Here is an 18,328-nt window from a genome sequence, read left to right on the forward strand (position 1 = left end):
TGATTACGGCCACTGAGTAGAAACCCACTTTCAGGGCCGAATATCCAGTAGAACCCTGAAATTGACCAACTACCTACTCTGGCAGAATGTCTAAAGACCCTGATTTTTTGTAAGCCAAATCAATACTAGTTAGGGGGTCTAATTCTGCCTACGTGAGCATATCTTACAAAAGAGTGACCGGAAAAATGACTGGGAGGATGGCAGGAAAAGGTAACTACCTGTCTAGCCTTGGTGGAAGGTGGAAAGGCAGCTGAAAGATGACTAAACAGGGGTAAAAACATGGTCTGTGGCAAGACTGGGCTACGGCCGAGAGTCGTCGTCATTTTCCACAGTCGTTGAGAGTAAGCCTCGATTTACCTGATTAGGAACCTAATTAGCCGAAGACAGGCACGGAGAACGGAATCTTGCCAAAGAACATAGACCATTGATTGGCTGAAAATTCCCTGTAGCCGAAGACAGGTTGACAAGATATCCACGTACTGGAATGACCCAAACCCACATGGAGTTGAGATATGCCACACGTGCTTCGCTCACAAGCCCTCCCAAAACATTGTCTATCCACGAAGAATTCAAAATACTGAAAGCCTAAGTCTTAAGCTTTGTGCTACAGATGTATTGAAGAAGCTGATCCTTTCTTTTCGCAAACTCGGGTATGTACAGCGTGCAACACTAAACAGGAGAAAGCCCTGGAGAGCGAAGCTCTGATGCTTCAGACTCCTTGGGATAATTTGGTATTAAGTGACAGTGATACAAGACTTCCTTCGATGAAGAAGACCCAATTCGAATCCAAACCGAGAAAATACCACGTAATGTACCCAAGTAATGTAGAAATCGCTTATGACGCTTAGGCAAAATAGCTCTTCCATAACACACCCGATAGGTCCTCTAGCTGGTCCGGCGTGAAGGCCTAGATTACGATAATTAGTGCTTGATAGAGAGGTTTCAGGTTATATTCGAATTACTTACCTTTGCATCGATGTGCCAGGTATCCTGTCTGGTCTTCTTAAACTCGCTGATTATCGACTTCACGCTGGAGCGCACAACGCCCGGGTCATTAGCGGCGCGGGTGCTCAGCGTAGTCAAGGCCTCTGGCATCCAGCGAGGCGGGGGACTATTGTACGGGAATGCCTGGATCAAAGCACCCAGACCCAGAACGGCTCCATGGCGGACGATGATCAGTCGGTTGTGCTCAGGAGTGGGGGTGCCTGCACCGGAGGAAACCGCAGAGGAAATGCCCGACCGGATGTTTCGAGGTTTCTTGGGCAGTGGGTTTTCTTCTAGAATCCTTGTGAAGCGCTCCTGGAATCGGTGGACCATCTTGTCACGCAGGAAGATGGGTGAGCAGCGGACCATGCCGGATAGGGTGGCCGAAGCACCGGCGCGGACTTCGTGTTGCGGGTCTTCGAGCATGGAAGCAATGCACTCGAAAAGCTTGTCGCGGTCTGCAGAGTCTAGAAGGAACAACCGACGGAAATAAATGATCTGGATGTTGATCATGACCCGCAGACGCTGATGCCACGAGGGGGAAGTCTGTCCAATGCGGGTGAGAGACTGTATGAAGTCGGAGTTCTTCTCTGCCGGATAGGGAATGTTGGGGAGGTGGCGGAAAACATGGTAGGCAAGTGACTGCAGCTCGGGGTCTTCCTTGACATCCATCATGTGTAGGAGTTGAGCAGTAAAGACATCAGGGAAGAAAGGTACAAGCTGAGTGCACTCGTGAGAAGATAGAGTGGAGTCTAACCAAAGCAGCACCGTCTTACTGCCGGAGGTGTAGGATGATGGGGTCTGTTGGCCTGGGGTTCTGACTTGGCGCCATTGTTCAATTTGGTCAAATACTCCACGAAGCATCGTGGAAAATTCATCAGAGGGTAGATAGGGGTAGGTGCCGACAGAGGAAGCGGCCTTCTGGTCCTCCAACAAACGCTTGAGGTCGGGGTACGACTCGTGGTATCTTGTGCGGTAGATGGTCGCAAGGGTCTGACCCATTGCTTCACGTACTCCCTTGTAAGGATGATCCAGATGAGCAAGGAAGTCCTCGACAATAGGCTTTTCGAGCTGGAAATGCCATCCAGCGTCAATGATGCACTGGTGAAGGAGATTGATCTTTGAGCTTTCCTTGAAGGCAGCATTAGTGGACATATCCAGGCGGAAACTGGCAAGCCAGTCAACCAAGGGCCAAGCGCGGCGAGGGTCACGGCATTGCAAGATCATGTGAAGGAAAGTAGTCCAGTAACCCGAGTTCTCGGGGGTAAGACCGTCCATGAAGATCTTACGCACGATGGGGAAGGAATATTCCCACACGAGAGCACGATTCTCCACACTCGTATCAGTCACGGAGCTGATCAAGGCTCCCAGAATCTCCGCCGTAGCACGATGCTGGTGCTTATCACTGCCGTCCTCGAAGACGGCTTGAATCTCCTCCTGGATATCCTTGAACGAGGCAGCGGTAAGGCCATCTCGAAGCATGAGCTCGAAAGCGTAAAGGAGCATCATGGCGCAAGACATGCGGAACTTGTCGGCAGACGGGTCTCTCGGTTCTTGCTTTAGGTACATGAAGAACTTGGAGAACCACTCGCGAGTGAACAACTTGCCCATCTGAGTCCGCACTTTCCACTCAACCTCGTCGTATTCAATATCGCGCGCAATGTTGGATTTGTACGCAGGCATCGTCTTGCCCCACACCAGCCAGCCGGGGAAGTCGTGATCAACGTAATACTCAGCCTCAGGCTTAGCAAAGCTGGCCAAGTACTCCCGAGTCCAGTCCTTCTCATCAGGCCGGGTGGCCACCTTGATCTTCGAGGGGAATCGCTGATGGCCCAGGATATAGTTCTTGTACTCGTGAGTGCAGATAGCCCGGACATCAATCATGGTGAAGAGCGCAATGAGCGCTTGGGAGTACATGCCCCTCAGGCCGGGGTGGTCATCGATGGAGCCTAGGGTTACTAGCTCGATCAAGTTATCACTTGCAATGTAATCGAAACGAAGACCCATCGTGATGACGATCGTTGCAGCGCGACTAGCAATCTTCCAGTGAGAGACCCGGGCTAGATTAACCAGCTCTTCGGCCAGATCAGCCTTCTTCTTCTCAATCAATGCACGCTTGTTATTGATGACCTTGCGCTTTTGCTCAATCTCTCCGTTGACATCATCAATAGGAGCAATCGCTTCGACTATCTTCTGATCCAGGATGGCCATACGTTCCATGGCGCGGCCATAGTCCATGATTTGGAAAACAGCACTAGAGCAGATCTTCTGCACAGAGGGCTTGTCAACAGCGCTGGCATCGATAAATGTTCGGATCAATGCTGGAGTGTATTTCCAGTTTCGCCCAACAGTCTTTGCGACGCTGCTTAGAAGCAACGAGAATAACGCTCCTTTGATACGGGCATGGTCATTCTCCTTAACGCCCTTCTGCAGCGCCTTGAGTAGGGGAGGGATGATGAGAGTTCGCGCGCCCCAAACAGACTTCAGAGCCGATTCGCCTGCATTCTGAGCATTTCTACGAGTTTCCGTGTAGAGGGAGACACAAGACTCGGCAAGATCAAACAGGAGAATCTCGTCGAGTTTGGATCGAGGTCGCGGAGCGGCATTATGGCGCAAGCGTTGCAGGTGGTAGACGTTCGCCCTACGAACGAGCAGTGCCCTGGGGTAGTCTTTGCGAATGCCACTCATCTTGTATGGGTGAACATCTGCTGCCAACAGTCGCGTGACCCGGTCCAGAACATGTGCCGAACGTTCGATGCCAACGTCAACAAACCAAGAGCGGTAGGCGGAGTATAGTGCACCAAAGCAAGGCACGTCGTCCTCCTGCCTGTCACTCAAGAATCTGTGCACATCATGCAAGACGAATCCTGCACGCTCGCGGATTTCATGGATTGTCTTGTACAGAATGTCTCCTTCCTCGAGAGGGTATCCTGTTGGGTAGGAGAAGCTCTCCTTGATCGCTGATTCATCAGAGCTGTCAAGCGATGCATCGGGATCTTCATCCCCAACGCCATTAGACAAAGAGCATTCATCTTCCATTTCAACTTCGCTTGTATTCACGGAAGCGTCATTGGAGTTGGATGCCTTCGAGGCAGCCTTGGGATCGAAAAGCACGGAGATACCAGACAGAAGAAGACGAAGCAGGACGAGGTTTCTGGTCACTTCATCGGACCAATCCTTGCCACTTCCATCCCGTTTAATGCTGGATGTCTCATTGGTCAGTCCCGAGAGATGCTTCAGGGCAGATTCAGCCTGATTCTTAAAGACTTCAACGGCAAACTCCAATTCCTCCCGCTTAGGAACGTGCCAGTTAATGTTCAAACTCTGGACATTAGGCTTGTAACTCCAATGAGTTGGCTGAATACCGCCCTTAATGTCTTCCTTTTCATAGAGTGAGTAGTCACTTGTGTAAGTGCCTGTAAGATTAAGCAAAAGATGGTGGATGAAGTTTGAGATGTGCACGGTCGGAATGCCTCGGCACTTCTGCTGCATGTAGACTGCAATGTCAAACAGCTGTTGTCGATGAGCAAGGACAGCATCGCCGACGTGGACCACGCACATACTCAGCATACTAACGTTCCAAACCAAGCCACGGTCACGAGGAAGTACATCTGTGCCGGTTGTTCTGGTAGAACCTGCTCCGTTTTCCTCAATCTCCGTGCGGATGGCTTGTGTCAGAACCGGGATGAAGCGCTTGAGAGCCTTCTCGGGGTTGACCTTGCACAAGGCATTGCAAATGAACGCCATTGCATCTCGCGCTTGGTGGATGACGTGGTTAGAGACGAAATCCACAATCTTGGAGAGTGCAATATCGTAGTACTCGGGGGATAGTGAAGCCAACAGAGGCATAAATGTGGCGGGGAGTGTGTTCACAATGTTCTCCTCGGGAGATCCGTTGCGCACCCTGGTGACATCTGGCAAGTTCTCTAGAAGAGTGAAAACACGGCCCAAGAACGAAATTGTGAAATCGCCAAAGCCACAGGTTGATGACCGCAGAATCATCTCCTCGGTTTCATCATCTAGCTCTGTATCGTAATTCAATTGCAAATCGACTCCTTGCTCCTCCATACGTTCCATCTCTCCAGTGATCCATTGCAGTGCAAGCATATTGCAATTGATATCCTCTCTTCCCTGGGTCATATCAACCATGGGAATATTGTAGCATGCCGACTGAATGAACGATAGTGCATGCAGAGATTTATCAAGATCATTGGCATCAATGCCGGGCAAAGCAAGACCGAGGAGCGTGGTCATATGGCAGCGATAGCCCCTTGTCCGGGTGATGACACGGGAAAGTACTTGCATGGCACGAAGAGAAGAGGTCGTCCGATGGACTTCAACCAGACCTTGCAGAGAAGGATATATTCTCTGCAATGCGCCGGGAAGGATAAGATGCGGCTCGAGGTAAGCCAGACCTTGCAGTGTAGACAAGGAGAAAGTCATTGCAGTGCTGCTTTTAGCGTAGATACCCATAAAGATTACGTCCCTCAGACACAAAACGAAGCGTCGCTTCAAGGGCTCATTGAGTCGTCGCTCGGCTGGGATCTCCATCTCTCCGCTTTGCTCACGGTTCCAACGCATCACGAAGAAATCGGTCAAATAGTAAACTAACTGCGATAGAGTCTTGGTCCAGCTACCAGAATTAGAGGGATGGAAAAATGTTTCCACTGCCTGAATCAGACCCTCCAACTGGCTGAGGATTGAGTCCTCGGATTCCAGACAGGCAGGAGAGAGTGACATCACTATCCAGCGGGCAATATGATGAGCCACGGGGTGCTTGCGCGTATCGCGATCAAGCATGATGCCCAGTCCAGATGAAATGTCCACCAACGCGCTGTATGGCGACGTCGATTGTCCCACTGGGATCTCCAACAACCGCAAAATCGCGGTGAAAATAAGAGACGATTGCTCCTTTGAGAAGATACCATGCTCGGAAAATGGAAGGTGTCCCGCGGGCAGCGAGTCGCGAGCCAGTCTGGACAAGTAGTCCAAGTATGTGGTATCGAACGTCTTGGAGCGACCTACTAGCGACCATAGATGGAATTGGGTTGGGAGATGGGTTTGAGGTAGGAGGTCTTCTCTTTCAGCGGGTGGGGGTGATGTCGGGAGCAAGAGGTTGATCAATCCTGCTACCACGAAGGCGCCTTCGGAAAATGAGGTTGTATAGTGAGGGAGGAATTCTTCGAGCATCGCAGGCAGTTCGCAGGGGTCGAAGAATAGCTGAGAAAAGGCGCACATTTTCGTCAGTGTCTTGACGTTTCGCTTCAGATTGGTCGAATGGACCAGGCCAGACTCTGTTGGGAGTACAAAGGCCTTGAGCTCCTTGTAGAGTGGTCGCCAGTCGAGAACGAGATCTTTCACAGGTCGGAGATAGTGCTTGCGCCTGTATCCAAAGTTAGCATTCCCCCCTCCATGTCGCGGACCATGACCATGGATTTGAGCTCACTTGGTGAGGAGCATGAACATGCTGGCGAACCGCTCCGAGACACCAGGATCGATACCCGGAGCTAGCGAAAGCTCAAAGTAGAGCTTCACTAGATTGATCCGCTCCTTTCGGTTTGGATCGAACTTCAGAGACAGCCATCCTCGCAGCTCGCGTGTCCAGTGTACAGCCCCGGGACTGAAGTCGCCCGCCTCCACCGAGATGTATAACTGATTCAAGATTTCGCGCAGGGTCCGATCTCGTTCGGTCTCATCTTCGAGCTGATAGGGGAGGTACTTGAAGTATGGGTAGGTCCGTGGACGAACTCGAGCTTTCGGCTCGCCGTCGCCATTCATCACAACGGGTTCACCACCTGGCGAGGTGGCGCGTGAGATCTCTTGTGCATGGGAGAAATTATCGGATGTGAGGATCGCTTTGGGGGCCGAGGCATCCATCCTCGGATGCGAGACGAGCGAGAGGTGGAGGTTGGGGGGGGGGGGGACACGCGGTGGAGATGAGAGGAGGGAGGCGTTGCCCGTGGACGGACGTCAGATCGGGCTCTAAGTCGATACGTCAGCAATCAACTATAAGCTCCACAAGCTTCAAAATTTACATCCCAACAATAGTATCAAGATGAGAGTGGTACATACCTCTACCACAAAGTGTATAATTCCACTCCAGAGGAGACGGATCTTGAGGCCGGAGGATGCGTTGCAGCAGGCCGAGTTCGCATGAGGTTCTTGGCTGTCGGGGCGGGCGGAGGAGGAGCTTCGGGGTGGGCTGAACTGAAGCAGAATGGGGGCCAGCGGTTAGTAATCGAATCGATGCTCCGTTTCACCTCAAAGGGGTTGGCCTCAAAGGATGGGATGATTTGAAGAAATGGGGCTGATAGCTCAAAGAACTGAGATGATCCAGTGTCTCATGTTCGAAGCTCGGTTCCCGCTCCATCGAGGTTGGATGACATAATTCCACGTAACTCCGTAGAAATGGAGCCGCTTTTGCTGTCCTGGGGGAGAATACCAGCAAATTATAGATTCAAACTAACCTTGAACTATTTAATTACTGGTGAGTTCTCTGACAAAGAGGTGACCGACGTAGTTATTTCGTTGTTTAATGATGACAACTCTCTATCTTTTGATTTATAAAGGGTTACCAGGCACTAGTGAGGCAAAGAACGCCTTACCAAGCCCAACCCAGGCAGACAACCTCTGACGCAAGCGGCACAGTCGCCGCACAGAGCCGAGTAAATAACCAATCCCGAACCACTGTATTTTATCTTTCATTTCAACTTGATCTGGCCATTAAAGGGTTTCTCATATGTACCTTCACGCTGGGGGCAAAAAGGAACCGAAAAGAACCGCCTGGATTAGTGCATAGGCCACCATGGCTTGCGCAGCAATCGATAGCCCTCGGCGACTCTTCTGGGGATCTTGGAAGCTGCCCATGGCTGTAGATACGAGCCACCAATACCACACTGGATACCCCGATGAAATTCGATTGACGATTTGGACATGATAGCTCGTCAAGGCCATCACTGCCAAAAGACCCTGCGGCACTGCTAGGCGAAACAGCATGGAACCCGGGCTCACCTGCGAGGAGGATGTGCCACCAGAATCCGAGCGCAGAGTTGATGGGGCCTTAAGAGCCCAGAGTGCTGATTTGCAGAGGACTGCCAGCATGGGCGCGGCTAGCAAGAAGAGAGGAATATTGGAGACGGTCCAATACCGGAGAAAGCCCACGTCCCTGTAAGATGTTAGGATGACAGATTAAACGGGTAAAAAGGAGAGTTCGTTTACCAATAGAAGCTCTGGACCCAATTATAGATACTAGGTACAGTCCAGCTGCACCATGGCCGCAAATCTCCTCCGCTCATGCAGTATTCGCGGTAAGCCAGCATCTGAGGCACAATCATGCTCGATGCAACGATACAACCCCCCGCGATTAGAACGGCGAGACGACGGACTTTGTGGACGCTGAGACCTTGCGCAAAGATTGTCCAAACCAGGATAGCAGCATCATAGGCGAACAAGAACCCGCTCAGAATGCCATTACTGCGGACGACGGTTGCAATAGCAAAGAGCACCGCAGCTGTCAGAACCTGCAGATCTCGGAGCAATACAGCGCCCTTGTGCTCTGAAATGAGAGATGATGTGTACAGGTAGTATCCCAGAATATTCAGGAGGGAAAAGACCGGTTCCCCGTACGGCGCCGACAAGAAAGCCCCGGCAGGTGAGATAACATGCAGGGCAGCCGACAAGAAACAGATGAGCTTCTGGGTAGATGTCGCACTCCCAAAGATGTTGGCTGACAAGCTATACAACGCCAGTACTGAGTAGTAATGAGCGATATGGGACAGAATCACGCCCACTAAGGCTGTGTTCACTGGTCCATCTATTCCTCCAGACCAGCGGATGCCTATATGCAAAGGTGTGAGATAATCATTCAATGTGTCAATTGAGGGACGTCAATTGGGACAACGTACCAGAAACAAATAAGCCCAGAATTCGGGGATAACTAAATGCCCATTCTTGCTCAAACACATACCCTTCCTCCGCGATATGGAGGAAGTAGATCGAATCCCATCGGACAAACTTCAATGACGGAGGTAGAGGCTCCGTCGGGCTACTCACCAAGCCAGACCCCTCGCGCGCAATCAAGGTTGTGGAGGTATCATATCCAGGCCCCGGGCAGAGAGTAATTACTACAAAGAGCAAGGCTTTCCATAGCAAAAAGGCGAGGGTCAAGCTGCCCACGGGGTTGTCCAGTCGGAGCAGCTTCGCCAAGATGGACTTGCCAGCTGTTTCGACCATCTCAGTGGCACCTCTCGGGGGTAATACTGACGTAAGAGAATCCAGCTGATACAGTCTAGGTTGGCGGGTCGCGTATTGGTGGGTGTGAATCGGCATCACCAAACTTGCCGAGGCACTGCAGCACGACTGCGCGATAAGAATGCTCAATGTTTGACGGTTTGGGAGAATGTCGTGGGCGGGATCCCGTCGGAGTGCACAACAGGCATAAACCATTGCATAAGTGAGTGATGCACATAATTAGTCAGCGGGACACGGAGGTGATTGCAAATGAGCAACTGATCGCCGATGCGCGATTTATAAAGTCGTTTGATAGCTTATGGTATAGTCGATGTGTCTGATAACTAATAGATAACTAATAGATAACTAATCCGTAGTATTGTCTCACTGCAATGATTCGGTGGATTCGATGGGCTGATCCAGAGTCCGGGGTCCAGTTATCCAAATGAGGTCTGATAATTCACGATCAGCCCATCAAACAGAATGCAAGTCTAGACACAGTACGCATTTTGGTCAGCTTGGAAGCTTGGGTTGAGCAGATAAATCGATTAGGATCAAATCCGCTGAAGTTTGGACGGCAGATAAGACAGCAATGAGCTCCTCATAAGGTGCCTCGGTAGATCATATCCTCTTCTCAGGCCCAATAGTATGTCTAGTCCATATAGAGTGGCAAACACAAGGATGACCGGCCTTGGCGGCTGCAAAACGGTGAACCTCAGTCATTTATCATCATTGGTAACTGCTCGTCCACCTGATGCGATATTTTCAGGGTTTTCTGCAAAAGATGATACCCACTCGGGACTACGGGGCCAAACCGTGGCTCCAGGATTCCACTCAGCCCTATTGAGCTTTGCTCTCGTAGACAACCTTCTGGCTTAGTCTAAGTAATCTCAGCAGGAGCTGGAGTGTTGATGATCCTGCGCATTCTACTATGTACAAAGCCCGTCAGCTTGGGCAAGGCCACTACATAAAACGAACCGCTGACAGGTGCGCTTGATCTCGTATGTTTCGTATTTAGAGCCCATGTTTAAACGCCGCGGCGCTGGGTCTCTTGTCGATGACGGTGGGGCACGAGAGCGGCGCATCAATCCGTCCGATTCCCGCGGTAGACGGCGTTCGGTCCTTTGGCATTGCACCTCGCCGCCGAGCCGTGAGTAAGCCTCAGTCCAGAAGAGTCTGGTGGCCGCTTTTTTACCGTGGTTTGGGATACGGTGAGATCCCGATGCGTATCAAATATAATGATAATTTGATTGTGCTCACCTGTGCCCGCTGGTAGACAGAGTTGCCTAGGCCTCGTAGCGGAGCAAAGAGAGAAAAAGTCTGCTGGTCATGTCAAACGACTCCCCACCTTCTTTTGGCGATACGCGGGCCCAAGAACCCCTCATCCGCCAGTCCGAGCAGGCCATTTTGTAATAGTAGTAGTTCTGGACGGTAACAAGAGCAAGATGTACACACACATATACATCTGTCCTGACTCGACCAGCTCAGGTACAGAGGGAGCTAGCTCGCCTTGCTCGTGGCTGACCAGCTGAAGAAGTTGGCACCCGTAAGAACTGGTCATTCGCGCCACGGCCAGTTAGTGTCGATATAGGGTCCGATGCTCAGCTCAAGGATGACGGACGAAAACCAACCGCAACTGCAGTGGTGCTCGCCAAGCCACGCCCAAGGACGACAACCCATTTTTCACCATGACGTCCCTTTTTTCGTTCCTCTTTTCGTTCCTCGGCCTCGGAGCCTCAGAGGATCCATTGGAAGTTGTCCGATCGTCCGCTCGGATGCGCCGGAGGTCGTAATGGCCGATCCCGTCAGGATCCAAGGTGGTCTGCGCAAAGTGGAGCCCACTTTTTTCACCATCGCTGACTGGTGTACGGAGTAGCGGCAGTTAAGTGGAGAGTTTGGTGGTTTGGTCCGGGTTGCAGGTCTGAGGTTTGGAGGTGGTTTGTTTGGAGAGCAAATAATAATAATACTAGGAGGATCGCATAAGGCTGACCGCCAATTTTGTGGATTATTTTATTATTTTATTCTCTTTTTACGGAGCTGGTCCTGATGGTCCCAGAGAGAAAACGAAGAATCAGCTACACGATTATTATTCTTATTATTATACAGTACATCTCCTCCTCTCCCCCTTTCACTCCTTTCAACCCCCCTTGCAGTTCCCCTTCTCGGGAAGAGTTGACGCTAAGCGCCCGTCTATACATCGCGCATACATATCCTGTTGTTGTCTTGTCTCCTCATTCCTTCATTCTTTTTCTTTTCTTCACCGATCCTGATCCTGATCTCGATCTCATCCTCTCCGCCGCGATCCCCACTCCACTACAGCCAAAACTGTCCTCGCGGCTGTTCTTCCCCGCAACGAACGCGTGGACAGTCTTGGATCCGTACGTGGTTTTCCTCCCGACCTTATAAACCCCCCCCATCCACCTAGCCGTCGCGGGTTTGTGGGTAGGAGGCCAAATGTGGCTCCGCTAGAGTCCAAGAATGCTGCTGAATCTTGGCCTCGCAGCGGATGCCGCAGCAGCTCATTCAAACGATCCCTCTATCCAGCCAGAGTCTCCCCCAGCATCAGCATTGCCCTATTCACCCTCGTTCACTTTCCCGGCACTACCATTTCTGGACGCCCTCCGTAACCGCCCCAAGCAGCCTGGTCCTGCTGCGCTCGCCGGTTCGACCTCCACCGCGGCTATGAGCCCTGTCATGTCGACGCCGACGGAGGGCGAGTCTTCCACCGCTGCCCCCTCCGCCCCGTCCGCGCTCGCACGACCTCGGGCCCATCGTTCCTCTACCTACAAGAAGTCATCGCGGCCGAAAACCTCGTACCAGTTCGCCCACCCTGCTTCACATGCCCGCCATAAGCGGTTGCGGCTTCGGCCGAAGCTCTTACTGCAGGTGCAGCAAGTGTCGCAAACCTCCAGACCTCTACCTGTTATAGATGTCCTTCCTTCGACCATGTATCTGCCTCGGTTAGCTCGCAAGTTCCCAGCTCTGTTTCGACGAAGGAACGGCCTTTGTCCCTACGATGTCATCATAGTCATGAGTGAATTATATGAGCGTACCAGAGCAAATATCCCTGAGAAGCACGCCAGCTCCGAGGACGACGACGAGGATCAGCGCGAAGTTGTCGCTACCGTCTGTCAGATGCTTCAAGAAGATGCGCGCTTAAAGGGGAAGGCCGAGATTTGTCTAAACTTTGGACCCATATGGGAGGCGACTCCACTGCCCAGTGGCTCGTACGAGTTTGTTGCCAACACGGATGATGGGATTCGAGTCATGCGATGGGCATTGCGAGGAGGGAAAAATCGTCGAGGAACGCAAAGCCGTGATGACACGAAGCGGTTTACATTTAGCGTCATTGACCCCAATACCCGACGGCACCCAGTAATCGCATCCATGACCAAAAACCAATTGGAAGTGAATGATGAGTACTCTGCCGCGGCTGCACGATCTACGACTGGTCCCACGACCCCAAGTTCCGGCATGTCTGTTGTCAGCGACATGTCTGATACGGAAATGCCCATGGACACCAATGACGTGACTGTCCTTGACGACGAGTTACGCACTTTGATCATCGTTACAGGGATCTGGGTGGCTTTCCGGGAGGGTTGGTCGCACAATTTTAACTACGGTGACCCTGTCTCGGCAGCTAATGGCAAGGGCCTCGCATCTCCAACATCATCGACAAAATACAGCTCGCCCACCACAAGCAAAATTGAATACGAGGATGCTCCTGATCGCGATGAACTCAGTCCAGTGAAGGATTTCTCGAATGGAAAGCGCTGCATGTCGTTCTCTGGCGTGACTCGTGCCAATTCGACGACACCCTCCGAGGGAGGCAAAGGAGTTGGCAGCTTGTCAAAACGGTCAAACTCAACAGGTGCCGCTTTTATCGAACGAGCCAAGCGACGGAGCGCCTCGGCGGCTAGCAGTCGACTCAACCGCCACAGCATGTTCACTGGCACTGGTGAGAATGGCCGTGATATCGTGGTATCCCGCCCTCCATCTTTGCGACAGAATTCCATCGAGCCCGAGATCTCCCCTCAACGTCCTGGCCGACTCGAAACCAGACCCAAAGTCAATCCGGGTCTGGAACCCCCAAGCTGACTGTCCAGCCAGATCGTGGCCCGGAGCTTACTTTCGACGGTGCATCAGACGTGCCCTCCAAGGACTCGGAAGCTACGAAAACCAAACGAAAACACCGACTCAGCTCTCTCTTCACGATCTTCCACCGAAAGCACTAAACCCTCTACGCGTGTATACGCCCCTGCATCTTCCAGCGACTGCCTCCCTGTATCTCATACGAGTATTTTTCCTTGTTTTATTTTGCATCTGGTCTGGGCGTTTCCTCTTCATCCTCGGCACCGCATATCGTCTGGCACGGAGCGTTGCCCATTTTGACCATTTACATTCCTGACATATCTCTCCTTACTAAATGAACAATTTCCCCGTACTTTCAAATCCCGGTGGCCCTTTGACTTGAGCATTCTGTATAGAAGTGGTACGTGTGGTCAATTCATCGGTTCATGGGATTTTCTTGTTGCTTTGTGGAATTAGGTACACTGGCCTACTTGAGTCTTTGTAACTAGTATCGAGGCAATCTGAGCTGCTCTTCCGTACGTCCCTTTATTAAGCCATGAATACACACGGCCAATCTATGGGTTGATCCGAATTTCTGTGTGCTTCGAAAGTATTCTCATCAATGATAGGACCAGTTTAGATTAGAAAATCATGCAAATTAAGGTGAAAGTTTATACAGTCGATCCCAAGGAAAGAGGGTCCACTCAGACTCATTCAAAGCCAAACCAGGGCATTGATCAACACCCACTCATTTTAAGAGCCATCAAACGACCCCATTCCACCGTCCACCGACAACTCAGAACTGAGCAGTCTTATTATCCGGTGCAGCAGTATATAACTGCTGCCCATTCTTCTTAAAGCTGGTAATAACCTTCTGCCCCTCAGCACTTATAGCCCACTGCGCAAACTTATCAGCCATTTCCTCATTCCTCACACCTTTTCCAATCAAAATATGAGCCGGATTCAGCAGGGGATCAGACGCATCATCAGTACCAGCCTTGTAGATGGTCGTCTGGTTCTGCAGCTCCGTCGAGATAGACAGGTACGTGCCGCGATCAGTGATGGTGTACTCATTGAGCAGGATAGCGGCTGTCAGTGCCTGAATCGGGTACGCGATGTACTGGTGGTACCAGGTTGAGTACGCGGTGGCCCAGGGGACTTGACCGATTTCGATCCACAGCTGGGAATCCTTGATGTTGGTGGCGGATTTGTCGTAGCGGGTTAGGAAGCGGACGGGGGGATCGGTGTTGCCTGCTTCGGCGGTGGTGTAGATGTTTGAGAATTGGGTTTGGATGTTCTGGTTCTTGGAGATGTTGGCCGGGTTCGAATGCGGACCGACGAGGAGGAAGTGGTCGCGCCAGGTGTACCAGGCTGGAGACTTGGCGATGCCCTTGTTGATGGCGATTTGTTCGGCGGCGGGGGTGTAGGTGATGCCGATGTCGACGGTGCCGTCTTTGAGGTAGTTGATTGACTCGGTGGTGTCGGATTTGTACCAGGCGATCTCGAATGGTTTTGAGCCATTCTTGACACTGGCTCTGATGAAGGCGTTGGCGAGAACTGGATTGGGAGAGTGTTAGAATGATGCCTTCTTCAATGATATATGACAACTGTGGTAAGTCTCATGGAAATATTTACCCTCAATCAGACCACTCTGACCGGCACCGCCATTGCCAATACGAAGGGCGACATTCTTAGCCGACCTGTAGCCCCCATTGTAGATGGCAGCAGGGTCGACGGTATAGGCCGGTGCAGCAAGCAACAACCCCTGAATGAAGGTAGAAGAACGCATGGATGGAGCGGATGAGCGACGTGAAGAATAAATCGAGCTCACAGGGAGAGCCTCCCTGAGCAAAGCTGCTGGTTATGAACAGCAAAGTACATCATACGTAAGCTTTAAAACCCGACCAAGCCATCAGAATGCCGTGTTATTTTTTTTTCCTTCTGTGAGACGAGGCCTCGCTATGAACACGTCTTTGATGATAGATCGATCCTTGATTGAGGCTAGGTAGCTGAATCATTGAAGTTGAAAAGGCTGCCTATGAACATGACGTGAGAGACCCAATGCCATCGTTCTTTTCAGAAAGAAGTATAGGGATATAGAAGACATGTGGGAAAGTTATTGTCAGTAACTAGCACGCATTGGCCGAGGGCCGTATCGGCGGTGCGGAGTACAATCTGTGCCAGCCTTAAAGATGCGATCCACCACGGATCGGCGTTCGACAAGGAGACCAGAGCCAATACATAGCATCACGCGACTGTGCAGGTCTTCTCAGCTCAAGGTCCAGACTACTGCATTCGAGTTTATCATTGGTTTGCGTCTTGGACAAGGTTCCCTTACTGGGGAAGAATGACTTGATGGTTCAACTTCAAAGGGAAGCATGCTTGTCTGGGGTTGCCGAGAAGTTGATACGATGGTGTGGGTATGGATTCGAATAAGCCTAATATCTGATGTCAGTAGACATTTTATTTTGCACAGAAGCTCATCTCCAGAGTTGCATTCAATAGAGATAATTATCAGCGATCAGGAGAATATCGGGGGATCTCATCGCGTGAAGACGGTCAAAGAGCCTGTGGCGTCTCCTACTGATCATGATTTGCTGAAGCTGCATGAACTCACCCTCACCCCTCTTTCTTTTTCTTTTCTCCTTCAGAAAGTCTCATTCTGCGGTGGACGATCCCATCCACCCTCCCAATCTGGCCTGATGTGAGTTTGCGTTTGGTGTTCGCTGTCGCGGCACCTTTAGGTTTGTCAGGGCTTTCTGTATAATCAGCACGAATTTATACGAAGAGACCACCGACTACCTCATACTGTAAGTTACATCCCCAGAAACTGGAAAATATATAGTGCATTGTGTCCCTTAAGAGTCAGAGTCTCTTGAGATCGGAATAGAAAACGCTAAGTGGAAAGTAGCTGTCTGACGGGACCTGGGCAGATGGTAAATCTGAAGCGTAAGTGGCTCAGCTCAATTGTTCCAAATCATAAAGTACGGTAGCCTGTCGCTGGGAGATCAGTCTACTTAGATCTTCTACTGTTTGGCAGCTAGGTTAGCCTTGAAGGATGCTGATGAATCGTCACTCGCCTACACAGACGACCAGGAATAGGAAAACGTGGCTTCAGATTGACTCAATCGGTCAGGTTCATATACGTATGCAAGTCTTCCAAACCGAAGATTTTATTTCAAGATTCTCTATATATGTCGATCACCACCACACACGTGTACAGGGTTCCAATCTCAACCAGCCAGGTCTTGGCAAGCCACGACTCTTAAGACCATTTACCGCTCCAACGCAGCAATTGTCTTGGGAACGTACGGCTCCTCCAAATACTGGATCTCCTCAGAACTCAACTGAATTTTCAGACTGGCAACTGCCTCATCAACGCGCTCCACACTGTGCAAACCCACGATGGGGCACTCATTCTGGTGACTCAGAGACCAGGCCAGGGCAATCTGCGCCATGCTCACTCCCTTCTTACCCGCCAGTTCCTCCACACGATCCACAATCGCCTTATCCGCCTCCGTCTCTCGATTGCGGATCAACACCTTAAGAGCACCGTCCGTGTTCTCGCGCACGGTAGAGCGCGAGCCCCACGGCCGCGTGAGCACGCCACGGGCCATGGGAGACCAAGGGATGAGCCCAACACCGCTGTCGAGACAGTAGGGAATCATCTCGCGCTCCTCTTCGCGGGCAATCAGGTTGTGGTAGTTCTGCATGCTGATGAACTGGTGCCAGCCGTTGCGGGCGGCGATGTTCTGCAGAGTCTGGAACTCCCAAGCCGCCATCTAATGTCCATGTATGTCAACTTTGGCTCATATATGTAACCGATTATGCTTTGTGACTTACCGAACTAGCGCCGATATAGCGAACCTTGCCGCTTTCGATCACATCGTTTAGTGCCTTCATGATCTCTTCGCGAGGGGTTTCACGGTCTAAACGGTGAATCTGGAGCACATCGATGTAGGTACCGAGGCGCTGGACGCTAGCATCAACCGCATCGAAGATATGCTTGCGAGACAGGCCGACACGGTTGACATAGTCACCATCGTTGCGCGCAGATTTCCAGATGGGAGGGAACTGGCCCTCGTCATCAACACCGTAGAAGCACTTGGTCATGATAACTACGCGGTTGCGGGAAATATCGAACTTCTTGAGGGCCTTGCCGACAACTTCCTCCGAGCGACCGTGGGAGTAGACATCCGCCTATTTCATACATGAGCCGAGTTCTATTTTTTTAAAGAGCAAGTTGGATATTTACTTACTGTGTCCCAGGTGTTGATGCCCCGCTTGTAGGCGTGCTCAATCACGTTCAATGACTCCTCCTCATCCAGGACCCAGTCCTGCCAATCATTGCTACCAAAGCCCATGGTGCCTAGAACGATCTTGGAGATCTTCAGCCCTGATTTTCCAAGGCTATAGTACATTAGGTGTCAGAACTTCGTGAGGGATAGAAAGTCCGTCTGTTGTGTGGTTGGGGCAATACCGTGTGTATTCCATCTCCTTGCCAGACATTTTGAATACGGTGTGATGGAGGATATTTTACTCAGAGTTGACCTTTTAAGAAGGAAATGGTCAGCTAAAAGTATTATTAAATATAGATCAATTACTTGCGGTCGATCCATGACATCAGATCGCCATCTTGGAAATGACCTACCTTCACAAGCCAATGCAGAATCGTGGGATTGTATTTTTTTACGATCGTCGCAAAAAGATAGTATGGCGTCAGGAGGATACTGACTCAATATGTGAGTCAAGTCAAGAATTCTTTGGCCCAGATAGCTGCAGCTGGGGTGGCTTTATTATCCAATCTCCGTCACTTCTACATGCCGAAAATAACAAGCGAACATCACTTAGCCGACGGTTACTCGGCAAGCTTTCCCATCGCCCACTCACAGTCCACCGTGGCCACCGGTCGGCCTGGGCCATCGGATAAGGAAAATCTGGGGTAGATACTACTGATGAAATGGTATGCAAGTTGCATCTTGCTAGCAACATTGCGTATCCTCCAATTCATAGTTCATGATACTGCAAACTAAGTCATAGCTTG

The 18,328-nt window shown here is 51.0% G+C and overlaps 5 protein-coding genes across 5 annotated transcripts; 1 reads left to right on the plus strand and 4 right to left on the minus strand.

Moving 5' to 3' along the window:
- Positions 1 to 844: 844 nt before the first annotated feature.
- N7458_001828 (proteasome activator BLM10) lies at positions 845 to 6,861 on the minus strand (the record flags this gene model as incomplete). Its single annotated transcript, XM_056905211.1, has 3 exons — positions 845 to 907; positions 967 to 6,367; positions 6,431 to 6,861. 3 exons carry the CDS (start codon positions 6,859 to 6,861, stop codon positions 845 to 847), a joined length of 5,895 nt encoding a protein of 1,964 aa, XP_056769318.1.
- Positions 6,862 to 7,731: 870 nt separating this feature from the next.
- Positions 7,732 to 9,216, minus strand: N7458_001829 (uncharacterized protein; the record flags this gene model as incomplete). Its single annotated transcript, XM_056905212.1, has 3 exons — positions 7,732 to 8,149; positions 8,203 to 8,821; positions 8,889 to 9,216. 3 exons carry the CDS (start codon positions 9,214 to 9,216, stop codon positions 7,732 to 7,734), a joined length of 1,365 nt encoding a protein of 454 aa, XP_056769319.1.
- Positions 9,217 to 11,691: 2,475 nt separating this feature from the next.
- On the plus strand, positions 11,692 to 13,448 carry N7458_001830 (uncharacterized protein; the record flags this gene model as incomplete). The annotated part of the gene is made up of 2 exons (XM_056905213.1): positions 11,692 to 13,291; positions 13,324 to 13,448. 2 exons carry the CDS (start codon positions 11,692 to 11,694, stop codon positions 13,446 to 13,448), a joined length of 1,725 nt encoding a protein of 574 aa, XP_056769320.1.
- A 632-nt stretch (positions 13,449 to 14,080) lies between these two features.
- N7458_001831 (uncharacterized protein) lies at positions 14,081 to 15,073 on the minus strand (the record flags this gene model as incomplete). Its single annotated transcript, XM_056905214.1, has 2 exons — positions 14,081 to 14,841; positions 14,920 to 15,073. 2 exons carry the CDS (start codon positions 15,071 to 15,073, stop codon positions 14,081 to 14,083), a joined length of 915 nt encoding a protein of 304 aa, XP_056769321.1.
- Positions 15,074 to 16,559: 1,486 nt separating this feature from the next.
- Positions 16,560 to 17,793, minus strand: N7458_001832 (aldo/keto reductase; the record flags this gene model as incomplete). Its single annotated transcript, XM_056905215.1, has 4 exons — positions 16,560 to 17,066; positions 17,128 to 17,484; positions 17,544 to 17,694; positions 17,765 to 17,793. The coding sequence occupies 4 exons, from the start codon at positions 17,791 to 17,793 to the stop codon at positions 16,560 to 16,562; spliced, it is 1,044 nt and encodes a 347-aa protein (XP_056769322.1).
- Positions 17,794 to 18,328: the final 535 nt, after the last annotated feature.

Source organism: Penicillium daleae (genome assembly GCF_028827525.1).
Source record: "Penicillium daleae strain IBT 16125 chromosome Unknown utg000002l_segment0_segment0, whole genome shotgun sequence".
Taxonomy (NCBI): Eukaryota; Fungi; Ascomycota; class Eurotiomycetes; order Eurotiales; family Aspergillaceae; genus Penicillium; species Penicillium daleae.